This window comes from Agelaius phoeniceus, chromosome 17 (genome assembly GCF_051311805.1).
Source record: "Agelaius phoeniceus isolate bAgePho1 chromosome 17, bAgePho1.hap1, whole genome shotgun sequence".
In the NCBI taxonomy this organism is placed as follows: domain Eukaryota; kingdom Metazoa; phylum Chordata; class Aves; order Passeriformes; family Icteridae; genus Agelaius; species Agelaius phoeniceus.
Genome location: NC_135281.1, coordinates 9,300,041 through 9,316,432, shown reverse-complemented (window position 1 = coordinate 9,316,432; position 16,392 = coordinate 9,300,041). Strand labels below are relative to the sequence as shown.

Sequence of the window (16,392 nt, the reverse complement as noted above, 5' to 3'; positions counted from 1 at the left end):
GGGAAGGGACATGCAGGAGAAAAAGTGTCATGCAGGACCCCAGCTGGGGACACGTAGGGTACATGGGGGCACACAGGAGGGCACGGTCGGGAGACACGCACACAGCCCGGGGGGGGGACATACAGGGGACACGGGGAGTCTGCAGAACCCTGGAGGGGGACAGGCAGGAGGGCAAAGGAAGACACGCCGGGTACACGGTACGGGGGCAGACAGGAGACACGGGGGGCATGCGGGGCACAGGGGACACACACACAGGGGACGGGGCGGTACCGGGAACCAGGAGGAGGACACGGAGGGCACGGGGACAGACGGGAGACACGGGGGGTACAGAGGACACGGGGGGATTCCCCCGCAGGACCCCGCGCGCGGGGACCCCCCGGCGGCGCGCGCCGCGCCCCCTCCCACCCCCGCCCGGCGGCGGCGCAGGCGCAGAGCGCCCGCCCGGTCCCTATTTCACGGGGAGCGCGGGCCGCGGCGCCCGCGCCAAATAAGTCTCGGTAGCCGGTGCGGGCCGTGCGCCTGCGCGGGGCCCCAGAGCCGCGCGGCGGAGCCCCGCTCCCCCCGGCCCTGCCGCCGCCGCCCTGCCCGCGCCCACCGCCGCCCGGCCCCAGCGCCCGCCGCCGCAGCCCGAGCGGGGCCCGCGGGACGCCGGCCCGAGGTAAGCGCCGGGCGCGGCCTCGCCCGCCGCGGGGCCTCCGCCGCACGCGCCGCCCGGGTCCCTGCGGAGCGTCAGGACGTTACGGCGGCGGCGGCAGCGCCCGGCCGCCCGCCCGCCCCGCGGCCCCCCCGCCTCCTCCTCCTCCTCTTCCTCCTCCTCCTCCTCCTCCCTGCCAGCGGGAGCGCGCCCACGCGCCCCTCTCGGCCCCCCGCAACGCCCCCCCCCTCCCGCGCGCGCCGCCCCGCAACGGGGACCGAGGGAATGGGGGGAGGACGGGGACACCGCGGCGACACCGGGGGCACCCTCTGCCCGCCCGCCCGTCTCGGCACCGGGGCACCCCCGGGAGCCCCCCCGGCAGCCTCCACGTGCAGCGCCCTCCGCCCCCGGGCACCCCACTCTGCAAACCGCCCCCCATCCTCCCCCAGCCCTGCAGCCCCCCGGGCACCCCCTCTCTGTTCCCCCTGTGCCGCACTCTGCCTTCTTCCCCCCTCCTTGGGGCCGCTCGCCATCCTCTCACAGCTTCCCTGCCGCTCTGCTCTGCCCCCCAGCCGTGCACCCCCAGTTGTGTCCCCCCAGCCCGTGCAGCTGCAGCCCCCCGCCCGTGCTGTCTGTGCTGCTCTCCATCTCCTCTGTCCATGTACCTCTGGGCACCCTCTTGGCACCCCATGGCCCCCCCCACCCTGTGCAGCTCTGTTTAACCCCCCCTAAAGCCACCTCTCTGAATCCCCCTCTCTGTTACACAGTGTAATCTGGTCTCTCTGCCCTCCTGATGCTGCACCCCAAAAATCTGTCTCCTCTCCCAGCTGTGCTATGATTTTTTTCCTTTTATGTTTTCTTCCTCACTTCACCCCAAATCTTCCCTCCAGCCCTTGACACGCTCTCAGCACCCTGAAAGGTGCACCAGGAGGGACAGGCATGGACACCCTGATTCCTGGTAGAGCTGGGGTGCCCCTTGTCCCCCTCCACAGCCCCATTGCTGGTGTGTTTTTAGCCACTTTTTCGATTACTTATGTTTCCAGCTCACTTTTTCTCCATTCAGTGCTGGTTCCTGCCCAGAGGCATCTGAGCAGCACACGTGGGGTTCAGTCCCGTGATGCTGGGCAGGATGTCTGGGGCATCCTGAAGCTCAGGAGTGTTGTGAGTGATGCTAATCACTGAGTGGGAGGGGTTTTACCCCAAAATGAAAGACAAGGGTAGGGATAGAGTAACAACAGAAATTGGAGGGGTTGAGCTGAGGGCAGCTGAGCATCGGTGCTGCTGTGAAAAGTGAAGTGGTTCTGCTGGTGACTTTGTGCTGGGCTTGGACAGAAGGCCCATAGGATAAACGCTGTGGCTCTGTGGAGGTAAGGAGCACCTCGTGGTGTCCTTGTGGGTCAGGCAGGTGTTTCTGCAGGGCATGAACTTGGTTGTGAAGTCACACTGGCCATGCTGGGTCAGTGCTCTGCTCTGGCTGTGGCCTGGGGAAGTGGTGGGAGCCAGGTGGCATCTCTGCTGTGCTCTGTGCCACTGCTTGGAGCTCTCCATGGGGGTCTGAGCCTGGAACACACAAACCTGGACGAGGTGTTCCCTTACCTGCCTCTGTGTGGGCTGCTCCAGTGCTGTAGGAGGTGCTTTGTAGGCACCAGCTTCTCCTTACCTGGGCATGGGCTGATCCCCAGCATTGTGGGCAGCAGGGCAAGGGAGGGGATTCTCCCCCTCTGCTCTCCTCAGGTGGGACCTCACCTGCAGTGCTGCATCCAGCTCTGGGCTCCCAGCATCAGAGGCATGTGGAGCTGCTGGAGCGAGTCCAGAGGAGGTCATGGAGATGCTCTGAGGGCTGGACACTTCTGCTCTAGAGACAGCTGAGAGAGGTGGAGAAAAGAAGGCTTTGAGGAGACTTGAGAGTCCCTTTCAGTTCCTAAAGGGGCTTCAAGAAAGCTGGAGAGGGAGTGCTGTCTTACATCTATTGCTGATTTATTAGAAATGCACACTTTGAAATAGTTTCCAGATGTCACTGTTTCTGCGGGCTTGACATGCTTTTTTAATTTGATTTTTTTCTTGTGTGTGACTTTGGAGGAGGGAAGAATCCCTGTTTTACTGTGGAGGAGACAGTGACAAGCTCCTCCAACAGTGTGAAATCGTGAAATAGTTTGAAGTACATTTAGAAAAGCACCTTCAAACTGAGTATCTTCACAGAGTTCATGATGGATGCCAGGAACATTTTTGTTTTTGGACCTCTTTCACACTCTGCCCTTCACCTCCTGCACCCCAGTCCCACCCATGCCCATCATTCTCACCCAGCCTGCCAAGGGCTGGGTTGGGTTGAGCTTCCCCTCATCCTCCCTCCTGCGATGGAGCACTTGGGGATTCACTCATCCCCTTTGGAGCCTGGGGGTCCCTGCAGTCCCTTCTCTCCTTGCTCCCAGGACCCTTTCCATGACCGAGCTCCCCTTTTGACTCTGGCATTCCCAAATTTCTGCCCCAGCAGCTGGTGACTGAGCTGGTGGCCGCCATGGCGACGCCGGACGTCAGCGTGCACATGGAGGAGGTGGTGGTGGTGACCACGCCGGACGGCGCCGTGGACAGCGCTGCCATGGAGGAGGTCAAGACAGTGCTGGTCACCACCAACCTGTCCCAGCACGGGTAAGAGATGGGGCTGGTGCACGCTGAGGGGATGTGCTGGAAACCCTCCCAGATGGGATTTATCCCCCAGTGCTTTCTCCTGCATCCCTGCTCGCTGTGGGCACCTCAGCGGGGCGGCCATGGAGTGTCCAGCTCCTTGTTAGGGCTTCCCACACCAGGGCTCTGCAGCTCTGGGCAGAACAGGCTCCACTCTTTCCCTCTTTTGAGGTGGGGAAAAAAAGACCGACCCCAAATACCTTTTTCTGAGTGGACACAAATCCAGTTGGAACGGGACACCAGTAGCTAAATCAGTGTTTTTCTGCTATTTATTTCATGATGGCTGTGCTGAGCTCTGAACTCCAAGGGACAAGGTTGTCCTCACCACGCTGAGGGTGGTGCAGCTGAGCTCCCCTTCCCTGAAGGATGAGGAGGTTTGGGGTCGGCTGGTTTTTGGCTGAGCTCTGCAGGAACCTCTACTGCCAGCAATAGGAGTGAGATAGGTGTCCTTGAAACAGGGTTGCCCTGAATGGAGAGGCACTGCTCAAAAAAAAGTCCAGGTCTGATTGTTAAAGTGCTGCTGTTTTGCCCAATTTCTGCCTTTTTTGTTGGCATTTTATATTCAGGGCTGCTGTTTGTTTAGGTCTGGTCTGTTCAGTGGCAGGTTGGCCATGGCCTAAGAGCCTACCTTGAAGGCCCACATAGCAATGGACTCTTTGTTTTATTTCTCCATGTTTTTTTTGGTGGAACAGAGCCCAGAGCCGTTGTGTGTTTTGTTCTTTCAGTGGGCAGAAAATCCAAGTTCACACCTGGAGCTGCATCCTGGCAGGCTTGTCTGAAATAAGTGGGTGTTGAATGGCTGTTTATTGCCCTCCCGAGGGCTTTGTCTGCTTTTCTCAAACATGTCTTTGTGTCAGTGCCCTGGGGCTTTGGGCAGGGCAGAAGGTGACCACTCAGTCCAGGGGCGTTCCCCTTGTGGTGCTTCAGCTGAGGTGAAGCCCATTAATAGATGAAATTTTGGTAAAGAATGGGCAGGACAGGCAGAGGCAAGAGCTGTTGGTGCTAGGATGGGCAGGACCTGCCCTGCTCTTCCTCCACACCCTGGGTCTTTGTTTCCAAAACCTCTTCAATTCCCAGAAGAATGGTGGTGGTGGGGAAGAAGGGCTTTACTCCTCTTGTTTTCTGTCCCTTGGAGACTCCCTTGTCTCCCTCAGTGGAGAAGCAGCCAGATGTGACTCTTGGGATGCTCTTGGATGCAGAATGGTTCCTGGTTGTCATGTGGCTCTGAGCCTCTACAGACCCGTGTGCATCATTGTGGTGTTGCCTGGGAAAATGGATCATGGCAGAGGCTGGCTCAATCAGTTGGTTTCCTTCCACTCTTCGTTCTCTTCTTGTTTTTCTTTGAGAAACCTTTTCTCATCCTCCCAGTGTCCTCTGTACGGTCAGGAGCAGGACAGCTCCATGCAGCACAGAGAGGAATGCTCTCATTTAGTCACAGCTGTGAGCAGAGATGTCTTGGCATGGATGAAGAGATTCCTTGAAGAAGTTTCCATGCATCTCTCTGGAGAAGAGCCCCTGGACAGGCCCTTTGCTCCCCCATTCTTGGGGATGGTAGTGGGTTAATGGAAAGGATGTGAATTTTGGTGTGACAGAGTAAAACCTGCCTGACTCCCCTCACTGAGCAGGGCAGTGGGGCTGGTGGTGGGTGGCAGCACGAGCCAGCCATGGTCTCTCTGTGGCCTTGGACAGTTGCCCCCACCAGGCTCTGCTCCTCCAGGGACAATACCACAGTGGTGCTGGCTCTTTCTCCCTTTCCCTCTGATTTCCCTCTGCTGCCCAGCTGGTGTCAGGAGAGCAGCTGCAGGCACGGGCTGGGATCCCTTGGTGTTGGCTCAGTCACTGCTCACATGGGGAGCTTTTTGTTTGCTTGGTGTGACACTTAAACCAAACTCAGCTTGGGGGTTGGTGCCTTTTTCTAGTGCTCATCTGGGTATGGGTTTGCTATTAAAAAAACCCTCTGTACAACCAATTGTTAAGAGCTTAATTAGTTCATGTGTTCTTAAGGAAAAGGCTGAGGGAAATGGGAAAATAATAATGAGCAAGAAGCTTTTCTCTTTGGTCTGTGAGAGGAGGGGATCTGTGCTTGATGCTCTGATGAGGTGCATGTATTTCTGATCAGCACAGGATTCTGGGGGAGACTTTTCTCTCTCAAGTTTCCAGGCAAGGCAGGAGCAGAAAACAAAGGAGACGCCAGCCCGCTGAGTTATCTGCACATGCTTTCTTCTCTTCCTCCCATCTGGTTTATGGATCCTCCTGGGGAGGAAGATGAGAACCATCCTCCCCTGCCTTCGTCATGGCAACTGGCAAAGGCAGGGCCAGCTGGGGGGCTGCACTGCTGGGGCTTGGAAGGTGTTTGTGTTTTCCCTTGCCTCTGCCTCAGTCTGTTTCCCTGGAATGGGATGGGAGAAACAGCATGGAGACACTCGCCTTTTTTTGTGGTTTTCTCTCCCCCACGTGTCCATGGCAGACACAGACTTCAGTTGCTTGAATTTTTCATACAAGCTGGGAGTTGGTTTGTTTGTTTTCCTCTGGAGGTTAAAGGCGTGGGCTGGGTTATTCTTCCCCATCCAGTTGCACCTTTTGGTCATTTTTGCACATTTTTTGGAATGGTGCAAATGCGGTGGAGTCCTGGAGGAAGCTCTGAAAGGTGCTGACTTTTCTGCTGGAGGGTTTCTTCTGGGTAAGTTGGTGGAGGTTCTTGATCTGGAGGCAGGTCAGGGCTGTGGGATGCTGGGCTTTGCATGCCAGAAGGGGTTGCTTCCTCTGGCACCCTGCTGAAGAGCCACTGCTGGCCTTTCACCTGGAGAAATGCAAGAACCCAGCAGCAAACTGATGAAAAACCCCAGGTTAGAATTCTTCTGTCCTTCTATCAGACTGCCACTTGTGTAATAATCACCTGTGTGCAAAGGCCTTGGCTCAGAGTTTACCTTTTAGAGTCCTTTCATGTTACCCTCCCCATGCTCTGCCAGGGCTCTGGGCTGGTGGTCACTGTGAGCTGCAGAGGCAGAGTTGTGTCCATCTTTCTGTCACAGCAGGAGCTGTCTCCCCTCTCTGGAGCAGCATCTGAGCCACTCACCTGGTGAGGCTGGGCTGCCACCCACACCATTCCTTATCTCTGTGCTGCTCCCCACAGGGACCTGCCCTGCAGCTGCTGAGGGGAGGGATGCTTTGAAGCTGCAGTTCCACCCTGGAGCTGTGTGTTAGGAGCCCAGAATGGAAAAACCAGTTGCTCTTGAATTTCCTTGTCCCCGTGGCATGGGGGTGAGAAATGTGGTTGCCAGTGAGTCACTAGGACTGTCTTTAAATTCATCCATGGTACCAAAGTGAGGGAGCTTTCAGGTTTATTTTCTCTGTGGAGTCTTTCTAGGGAGTTTATATGGCAAAGTATGTGAAAAGCTAATTGTGTTTCTCCCCTGCCCCTGTGGATTGAGCTTTCTGCAGCTTCAGTGACACCACCAAACATACATCTTAAAAGGAGGGTAGACTTAGATTAGATATTAGGAAGAAATTGTTCCTTGTGATGGTGGTGAGGCCCTGGCACAGGCTGTCCAGAGAAGCTGTGGCTGCCCCATCCCTGGAATTGTTCAAGGCCAGGTTGGACAGGGCTTGGAGCAACCTGGGATAGTGGAAGGTGTCCCTGCCCATGGGTGGGGCTTGGAACAAGATGAGTTTTAAGGGCCCATTCAGCCCAAACCATTCTGTGTTTGTATGAAAACCCATTAGGAATGGTCCCTGCTGAGCACTGGCTGTGAGGTACAGGGGGATCCATAAGGGCACCAATGTGGGCTCCCTCCCTTTGGGACCTCACCTCCAAAGCCAAGGGGGTGAGGAGCATGTCCCACATGCCAGCCAGAAGTGCCTGTGCCCTCTGAGTGTGGGAAGCTCCTTGGAGGGGCTTGGGGCTCTGTATTCCTGTACCTGGGATGGGAGAACAGCAAGGGAGTGGGTGCTGTGCAGGACCCACTTTGTGACTCCATGGGCAAAGCACTCAAAGAAGATGGAGATCTCAGCGTGGGGACAATGGAAGCAGCTGGATAGCCAGCTATTAATGAATGTCATGGATATATCAAGTTTTAAGAGGCTCAGAGATTGTATTGCAAGTGTCTCTAACTCATGTTATGTTATCTCTGTTCTTGGGATCTGTCCAACTCCTTTACAGTGTCTCTGTGGCTCCTTGAGGTCCTGCTCCCTGGAGCATCCTGCATACCAGGGGATTCAGCCAGTCCATTACCCAGACAGCAGCAGCATGTTTCACACATGTTTTTCCTGGGGAAATCTCAGGCAAAGCTTCCAAAGGCTGGCAGTGACTTCTGAGCAAGGGGCTGTGCTGACAGCATCTCTCCATGCCAGCTCTCCAGCACGGGCTGGGCTGGAGGCAGATCCACAGGGCTGGGATTAAAGGGGAGGCAAGAGAGAGCTGGCCAGGCTGCTGACAGGGGCTTGCCTGCTGTGGGGTTCTTCATCTCCACATGAAAAAAATGGAGCTGAGCCTCCCAAACCCAGAGCTGACTCTTGGCTCTTGTGGGAAAATGTGATCCAAGGGACTTGTGAGGCAATGTCTCCACAGGGCATCGGGTGTGGGGGTGGCACAGCCACATGGCTTAAGAATGCCTCTGCCTCTCTTCCCAGTGGTGACATCAACGAAGACACTCTGGAGACTGAAAATGCAGCTGCTGCAGCTGCTGCTGCCTTCACAGCCTCCACAGACCTGAAGGAAGCGGTTCTAGGTAGGTCAGCTCTTTCCATAGCCCCTTGGTGGCAGCTGCAGCACCCCAGTGTGCCCCTGCCCTGTGCTGGTGTCATTGTGGACACTCCAAGCTCTGTTGTGCAGAGCTGCTGCGGCTCGGGGGTGTTCTCTTGTGGGCCTTGGGGATGCTGTCCCAGCATCCAGGGGGGCTCGGTGACCAGCAGGGAGCTGGCAGTGGCTGGCTGGGCTGCTGCTGCCCTCTCCTGGTCCGGGCTGTGTCCCTGTGTCCAGCCATCCCTGGCTCCTGCCATTCCAGCTTGCCACAGGATGTCAGTTTTGCAGCAACTTGCTGGCTTTGGTTGCAAGTAAAAGTGAGTTTAGGGAGCAAAGACTGATCAGCTGGGCTAATGTTGACTTGAAGCCAGTTTTACTTTAAAACCAAGGGTGACTCCACCCAGATAACATCATTCTCTTTTATCAAGAATGGATGACTTCTCATATTCCCTGTGCTCAGCTGCAGCTGGATTGGCATAAATCTTACTGGGCTGTTTTGCCTGAGAAATTTGGGTGTTTGGATAGTTTCATAGCACAGTGTAATTGAGTGGTGACCACAAACCCCAGCACACCCCACCATGCATCATCTACTTTCTAAAATTTATTTTTGAGTTTCAAAACTATCATTACATGTGTGGCTCAGGAGCTGTGGCTCATGTTTCTCTTTGATCTGTCCCTTCCTCTGGTCCCTGTGAGAAGTGAAGATGGCTGAAGATGAGGACAGTTTGGAGGCAGAGATTGTCTACCCCATCACCTGCGGGGACAGCAAAGCCAACCTCATCTGGAGGAAGTTTGTGTGCCCTGGAATCAATGTGAAGTGTGTGCAGGTGAGGACAGAGAGCCCAGCACTGGATTTGTGCTTTTCCCTTGCCCACATTTTGAGGCTGACCTGGCTTGTCCTGGTTGTGATAAGCTTTGATCAGCTGCTTTGCATCTGAACCATGTCATGGTAGGAAAGGATGACATTTTCCTGGTGCTGGGTACCTGCTATTTGTCCTGACTAAATTGTGTAGTTCTGGCTGGAGAGATGGTGCCTCAATTTAATGTGTTATTGAAAATTTGAGAAATTTGGGCACTTGCACTGTCTGCTCAGTTGGAAAGTCCTACTGAATAGTTGCTGCTGTGTCCTGGGTAACTCATGGTTAAAATTTACATGAATTCAGGAACATGCCACGAGTGAGTCATTGCTGGCATTTGTACACAGCCTAAACAATACCCTGCTGAGGGAGAGTCTCCTTGGGCTCCCAAAGGATAGTCCTTGCCCTTCCCAGCAGAGGATAAATGCTGCTGCCTCCTAAAATCTGTCCTCTCTGCACTGAAGCCCTTGTCCTTGTTCTGAGATGCAGTTTCTCATGCAGTAACACTGAGTTGCTCTATGTTGGTCAACATGGCCATGGAAAAGAGGAGGTCTGGATTTGGGAAATCCTTTGAGATGGGCTGTAAGGTAGGTCTTAAGAAAACTGGGTCATGATTTGACTCAAGGATCTTGGAGAACTTCTCCACCCTTAGTGATTCTATAATTCTGTGATCCTGCAGGTTGCTGTTGGGTTCAGGCACAGCTGGGTGTGTAGGGCAATAAAAGAAAGGGAAGAGTTGGCACAGTGTGTGCCAGCTCCCTGAAGCTGGTTTGCAGTAGCAGTGGGTGTGCACAGCCAGAGAGGCCAGAGGTTCCCTGATACCAATGGTTGGGCTTGGGAGCAGGAGGTCAAAGACCAAATGGGCTTCTTCTTTCTCCCCTCTGGGGCATAATGTGTCCCTGGACCCAAATGTCAGCAGTGCAGCCCCGCTTTCACTGAGTGCATTGTTAGTGGGAGCGTGAGCAGCTCCCTGCTGTTAATGATACTCTGCACAAGCTATGGGTTTTTTCCCAGCTGTCCTGCCTGAGCTGGGCAAACTCACACACCCCTGAAGCCTTGGCTTGGAGCAGCTGTTAACTAACCATTGGTGACAGCAGTGTTTGGCTTTAATCTTTCTAACCTGGGCAGTGTTCTCTGGGGTGGGGGGTGCCTGGCACCACCTGTTTTGGGGGCGCTCAGTGGCACAAGGAGGCTGCAGACACTGTCAGGCACTGGGAAATGCCAGCAGGCTGCAGCTGAACCCTGCTCACAGGGCACCCTTGGCTTGTTTATGGCTCGTGGCATTGATGTTGCACCCCTGCCTTTTGCAGTTTCACGATCACCTCATCAGCCCCAAGGAGTTTGTCCACCTGGCGGGCAAGTCGACCTTGAAGGATTGGAAGCGGGCGATCCGGATGAACGGGATCATGCTCCGGTCAGTGCCTCCCTCTGTGGCTCTGGACACTGCTGGGGGATTGTGGTGGGGGGGAACACAACCTTTGGAATGGCAGTTTTGCTGCTGAGGGAGCAAATGAACCACTATAAATGTTTGTTGTAATGACAGCCTGGTCCCAAATGTGGTCAGTCCAATGGCTTTGTTCTGTCCTTGTGCCTGGGGAATAATTTGGGGCAAGAAATATTTCTCTAGCCTTTTCAGGGCTTGAACCATACTGAGTTTCCAGCTGGTGTAGGGACATTGGAAATTTTAATGGCTGTTGGTGGTTGGGCCATGCTGTCTGTGGATTCTCAGCGTGAGTCACCAAATGAAATCAGTCTGGTCATCACCAATGCTCTGGTTGCAGCACTCCTGCTTGACATCACTTCTAAATAAGTCCTTGGCAAAAAAAAAAAAAGCTTCTTTATTGCAAACATTTCTCTTCTCTAGTATTAACTACAGTAATTCAATTCCTCTATGGTCCTCCTGAACACCAGCCTGAAACAGTGATTTAATTAAAGTCTTTCTCTGCCTTTGGACAGGATTAAAAAAGAATCACCTCTTTCCCCAGGAATTGTCAGTGGTTTTGTGCTCTTTTTCACAGGGTGACATTGCCTTTCCCTGTATTATTCTACTTCAATGCAGGCATCTCCTGTATTCCTTTTAAGCAGCTTTTGCTCCACATAAATTTTGCATAATAGGTTTAGGCTTTGTCAAGGCAGGGCTTTGCGAGGGGGAAAAACACTTCAGGGGAATGTCTGAAGGCAAACCCAGCATCCCATGGGAGCACATCTCTGGAAGCTTAGGTGGTTGTTGACCAGCAAGGCCTGGGAATGTTTTGGAGATAATGTTCTTGGATTGGAAGATCCTGTGTTCCAGTGTTGGCACTCCCTTTGAATGAGATGAGAGACCTGATTTTAGTTTCTAAATAGGGTTATGTCCTGTCTCCTTTTGAGCTATAGAGTCAAAAAGGCAAGAAAGAAAAGCTCCCTGTGGTCTCACCCTGAGCTGAGACTCCAGCTGATCCTTTGGAAGCTGGAGCTTTAGAGGGGATGTGCTGGTGGCCCCAGTTAGGGGCTCTCTCTTCCCCTTCCTTCCTCAAGAAATGAATTAGTCAGTCCCAGTAAGGGCTCCTATTGGCTCTGCCTGCTCTCCTGGTGTTTTGGGACTCAGAAGTTTGAGGTGAAGGCTGCCAGGAGCAATCTCAGAGCTCTTAGCTGTTGCTGATGTGCCTGTCCTTGTGCTTGCTCCCTGTCTTTCAGGAAGATTATGGACTCAGGAGAGCTGGATTTTTATCAGCACACAAAGGTCTGTTCCAACACCTGCCGGAGCACCAAAATTGACCTGACAGGAGCCAGGGTGTCCCTGACCAGCCAGACATCAACAGAGTACATCCCTCTGACTCCTGCCTCTGCTGATGGTACGTGCAGCCCTTCCTCATCCTCAGCAGGGCCTTTGACACACCAGAGCCCATGAGTGCCACAAAACCAAGGGCCCTGTGGCTGCCCCATCCCTGGAAGTGTCACAGGCCAGATTGGACAGCCCTTGGAGCAATCTGGTCTAGTGGAAGGTGTCCCTGCCCATGGCATGGGGGTTGGAATGAGATGAGCTTTGAGGTCCCTTCCAACCCAAGCCATTCTCTGATTCTATTAATTTGACCTATAATTACAGGTAATTGGTTCATTGGAAAGTGTTTTAATTTTGAAATAATTCTGTATTTAACTCCTTTTGCTCCTGAGCATTAAGAACAGCCCTGAAAGTGCCCCACACCCCAAGCTCCTGGTGGTGCCTCTGGGACAGGATAAGTCCCTTGGGTGAGTCTGCAGAGCACCCATCCACCACATCTTGGTATTGTGGTGGGGAAGCTGATGCTGATGCACAACCCAGCCCACTCCAAGAACCCCTGTTAAACATGAGCTCATTAATGGGAGATGTTTGCCAGCTGCTGGGCTGTGCTGAAATAACCAGAGCCCTGAAAGCTGTGGAGTCAAGGAGCAGAGGGACTAGATTTAATGGCTGCAACTGAGCATTCCAAAGGCTCTGCACAGCTCTGTGGGGCTCTGGCCAGATTCCCATCCATCCTGCTCCTGCACACGGCATGAATGATGCCTGTTCCCTGGCTCTATGGTAACAAAACTGCTGAGATTTGGCAGAGATGGAGGGAAGGAGGGATCCCCCCTGCCATCCCTGTGCAGTGAGGGGCTGCTCTTCCCTTGAAGGCCCTAGAAACCCTCCAGACAAATAGTGGCTGGGTAAAAAGGGCTGCCAAAAAAATCAGACTCTAAATCTGTTTGACTTTTGCCCTGAGAGGTGCTGGTGTGTTTTCAGGGGGGAACAGGAGGGAAATGCTGCTCTCAAGCATGTGTTCCTGTGCTGCAAAGGTTGCAGAAGCAGTCCCTGGGGATTGCACTCTAATGTAAGAAAATAAGTACAGCTGGCACAGCAGCCACTTGGGTGTCTCCATTCAGCACTGAGATCTGCATTCAAACAGATGTGATCCTCTGCAATATAAAGGAGAAGTACAGAAATGCTGCAAGGGAGTTCTTCCTTTGGAAACAGCCTGTGAAAATACAGGGAAAAATCAGGACCTGGGAATTTTTTTCTCTTCTTTTTTGCTATTGGTTGCAGTGAACGGATCCCCGGCTACAATAACCATAGAAACATGCGAGGATGCCAGCGATTGGAGCACCAGCATTGGAGGTATGGCTTGGCATCCCGCAGGGCTCGCTGGCTGGAGGAGATGTGGGCAAACAGGGAAGGAGCAGGAAGGACCCTCTTACCAGAGGAACCTGAGCCTCCACTGGGATTATTCCTTCTGTGCTGATGGAATGTGTTACATCCCTCTGGTGTGCGGGCTGGCTGTGCAGCCTTGCAGTTAAGTTGTTTCCAAGCACCAACATATCAAAGCCAGGGCCAAATGTGGCTGTGGGGGAAAAAAATTCTTATCAGAAGGGACATGAAATCATTCTCCTTGGTACTACTGGCTGTAGCAAAGTGTCTTGTTGGTGTGGGACAGAGTGGGGAGAGCATATCCTCCCTTTTGTCTCTGCTCTGGGCGGGCCTTGCTCCAGCCCGGCAGGACTGCACCCCTGCAGGGGTGTCCACAGGGAGCCCATAGCAGATTACCATTAAACCCTGCCGAGGATTTTGAGGCTCTCCCTTGCTTCCTCTTTCTCCAGATGACACCTTTGCTTTTTGGCAAGGTCTGAAGGACAGTGGTCTCCTGGAAGAAGTCATCCATGAGTTCCACCAGGAGCTGGTGGAGACCATGAAGGGCTTGCAGCAGCGAGCACAGGATCCCCCGCTGCAGCTCGGGGGTAAGGTCCTGCTCATGGGTGGTCAGTCATCTTGGGAGAGGGGCTTGTGGATGTTTTTATCCTTAGGGGTATCTGGATGGCATGATAGGGACATAGCTCATCATAAGAAATCTCATTTCTGGCTGGTTGATGAGGCTACACTTGGGGATAATTCAGGTGACCTCAGTTCTCCAACTCCCTGTGCCTGGAACTTCCTCTCTGCTGGTTCTGGGTCTGGACAAATGCTTGGCTTGGGAATTGAGGTGGAATTTAGGCCATTAGAATAATGATGCAGCAAGCAGCTACTGTGCCAGCAGATTTCTTATCACCCATGCTAGGCGGGAGAGGACTGTTTACATGGCCAGTGACCTCTTGCCCTTTCTCATGGCTTGTGCCTTCTCCTCTTCCCCAGCCTCTTGCATTTCCCTCCCGCAGATTTTGGCTGTCTCAGCTGGACATGTTTGTTGTGTGGCTTTTGCCAAGCCACAAATAGTTTGCTCAGGGAATTTTGCTTCCTCAAAGATTCTGTGTCTTGTTTTTAAGATGCTGTTTTACTCAACAATGTGGTCCAGAACTTTGGGATGCTGGATCTGGTCAAGAAGGTCCTGGCCAGCCACAAGTGCCAGATGGATCGCTCGAGGGAGCAGTACACACGGGATTTGGCAGGTATGCCCTGGACACAGCAGTGTGGCACCAGGCCTTGCTGCCTGTGCACTTCCCTTTGGGCTGAGAAAGTGGGGGTTGTATTAAAGCTGGTGGTGTTAAACCAGCCACACCAGGCATTGCCACAGGCCTCTGGGAAGCTTGTCCAGGATCCAAGCTGAGCCAGAGCTCTTCTCTCTCCAGCTCTGGAGCAGCAGTGCGACGAGCACCGCAAGCGAGCGAAGGAGCTGAAGCACAAATCGCAGCATCTCAACAATGTCCTGATGACCCTCACACCCGTCTCCGTTCCCACGCCTCTGAAACGCCCCAGGCTGACCAGGGCCACCTCCGGACCAGCTGCCATCACCTCCCAAGTCCTGTCCCAGCCAGCGCAGCTCACTGTCACCCCCGGCGTGCCAGTGTCCCAGATTGCCAATCTCCCTCTTGGCAAAGTGGTCTCGGCCCTCCCTCCTTCGGTGCTGGGGAAGAGCCCAGCCCAGCCCCCCGCCGCCAGCTCCCCGGCCTCCCCTCTGCTGGGGGGGTACACGGTGCTGGCCTCCGCCGGCTCCACCTTCCCCGGCACCGTGGAGATCCACCCGGACGCTTCCAACCTGACGGTGCTGAGCACGGCTGCGGTCCAGGATGGCAGCACGGTGGTGAAGGTGGTGAGCCCCTTCCAGCTCCTGACCCTTCCAGGACTTGGCACGACCATCCAGAATGTGACACAAATAGCTCCCGGTGGGAGCACGGTGGTGACTGTCCCGTCCGGGGCCGCCGAGGCCGCCGGGGACGAGCACGCTGCCGCCGCCATCGAGGTGACCGCGGTGGCTGACGAGGCGGAGCAGAAGTGAGAGGGGGGACTTGCCTGGAGGGACGCTGGCCGTGCCACTCTGGGGGGAACTGCCTCTTCTCTGGCTGCGCTGTGGGACGAGGAGCGGTGTCATGAGGGGCACGGGCTAACGAGACTCAGAGCGGCTCGTGTTGGGAGCGAGGAGGCTCAGGTCAGAGGGAAGGAGGGGGGAGGAAGGATGCCTGGAGAAAGGAAAGGCAGAAATGCTCTGCCTTGTTTGGAGGAGGGAAGAAAAAAAAGAGCTTATTTTTTTATAAAGCTTTCCTCCCCTGTTCTCTTGGAGTAGTTTTCCTGCTCTGGGTCATCAGCCCAGCCTCGTTGGCTGGCACAGCTGGAGCAGTGTCCATCGCAGGAGTGGGCAGGAGCAGGGAGAAGGTGGTAGCAAAAGGAAGCTGCCAAGGGGTCTGGTGTGCAGGGAGCTGGCTGCTCCCCATGCCTAGGGGCTGCAGGAGTGGAGAGGGATGCCAAGAGCAGGAATTCTGTGGATGTGTACAATCATTGACACCAGGAAGGGCTCTGGCAGCATGGGCACAGGCCCTGGGAGGTTGGGGTTTGTGCGTGACACTGGCTTTGGGTGGCAGAAACAAGTGGGAGCTGTTGTGACAGTGGGCATGGTGGTTGCCCAGGTCTACTGGGGAAGAAGCAGCAAGATAGGAGCCCAGAAGGCTGAGAAGAGCTGTGACTTCTGAGGATTTGGGGTCTTTTTCTAGTTTTCTCAAAATAAAAAAAAAAAATCCATTATTGGGATTTTTTTAAGCCACCGGCGATTTTTAAGCAAAGCCCTGGTTGGGAAGCTCGTTCTGCATGGCAGAGCTGTGCTGCAGAGCGTGCAGAGCTGAGCCCCACGCCCGTGCTCTGCCATTCCTCTCGAGGGCAGACCCTGCTGTCCCCAGCATCCCACGGGAGCAGGACACTGCCATTCCCTCCCTGCTGGGTTCAAGCAGCCGTTCTGTAACGGGGTGGTCGAGCCCCCAGTTCTCCTTCAGCCGCCCCAGTCACTGCAGCTCTCACCAGGCCCCACGGCAGGGCCTGTGTGTCTCACGCTGCCTCCGGCTGGCAGGAGTCGGGTGCTTGGAGTGTTGGGGTTTTCCAAACTTCATCTGGCAACAGCAGCAACGACAGGTCACTTTATTGAGTAATAAATATTTTTTTGAAAGAATGTTACTGGTTTATTGTGTTTTCTATGTCCAGGTATAACAGCTGGGATTGTGAAATGGGGCTAAGGCAGGACAGGAACACACTTTACTAAATATAAATGTACATGTCCTCTGTGTTC

The 16,392-nt window shown here is 54.5% G+C and overlaps 1 protein-coding gene across 5 annotated transcripts; it reads left to right on the top strand.

Moving 5' to 3' along the window:
- The first annotated feature begins 452 nt into the window (after window positions 1–452).
- Window positions 453–16,275, top strand: GMEB2 (glucocorticoid modulatory element binding protein 2). Of its 5 annotated transcripts, none has more exons than XM_054644456.2 (10): window positions 453–658; window positions 3,126–3,280; window positions 7,946–8,043; window positions 8,757–8,884; window positions 10,225–10,328; window positions 11,591–11,748; window positions 12,957–13,028; window positions 13,508–13,645; window positions 14,168–14,290; window positions 14,471–16,275. In XM_054644456.2, the coding sequence occupies exons 2-10, from the start codon at window positions 3,150–3,152 to the stop codon at window positions 15,115–15,117; spliced, it is 1,599 nt and encodes a 532-aa protein (XP_054500431.2). In that variant the 5' UTR covers window positions 453–658; window positions 3,126–3,149; the 3' UTR covers window positions 15,118–16,275. The 5 variants fall into 5 exon arrangements, with proteins under 5 accessions (XP_054500431.2, XP_077043438.1, XP_077043439.1 ...); XM_077187323.1 differs by having other exon boundaries at window positions 8,754–8,884; XM_077187324.1 differs by having other exon boundaries at window positions 3,123–3,280; window positions 8,754–8,884.
- Window positions 16,276–16,392: the final 117 nt, after the last annotated feature.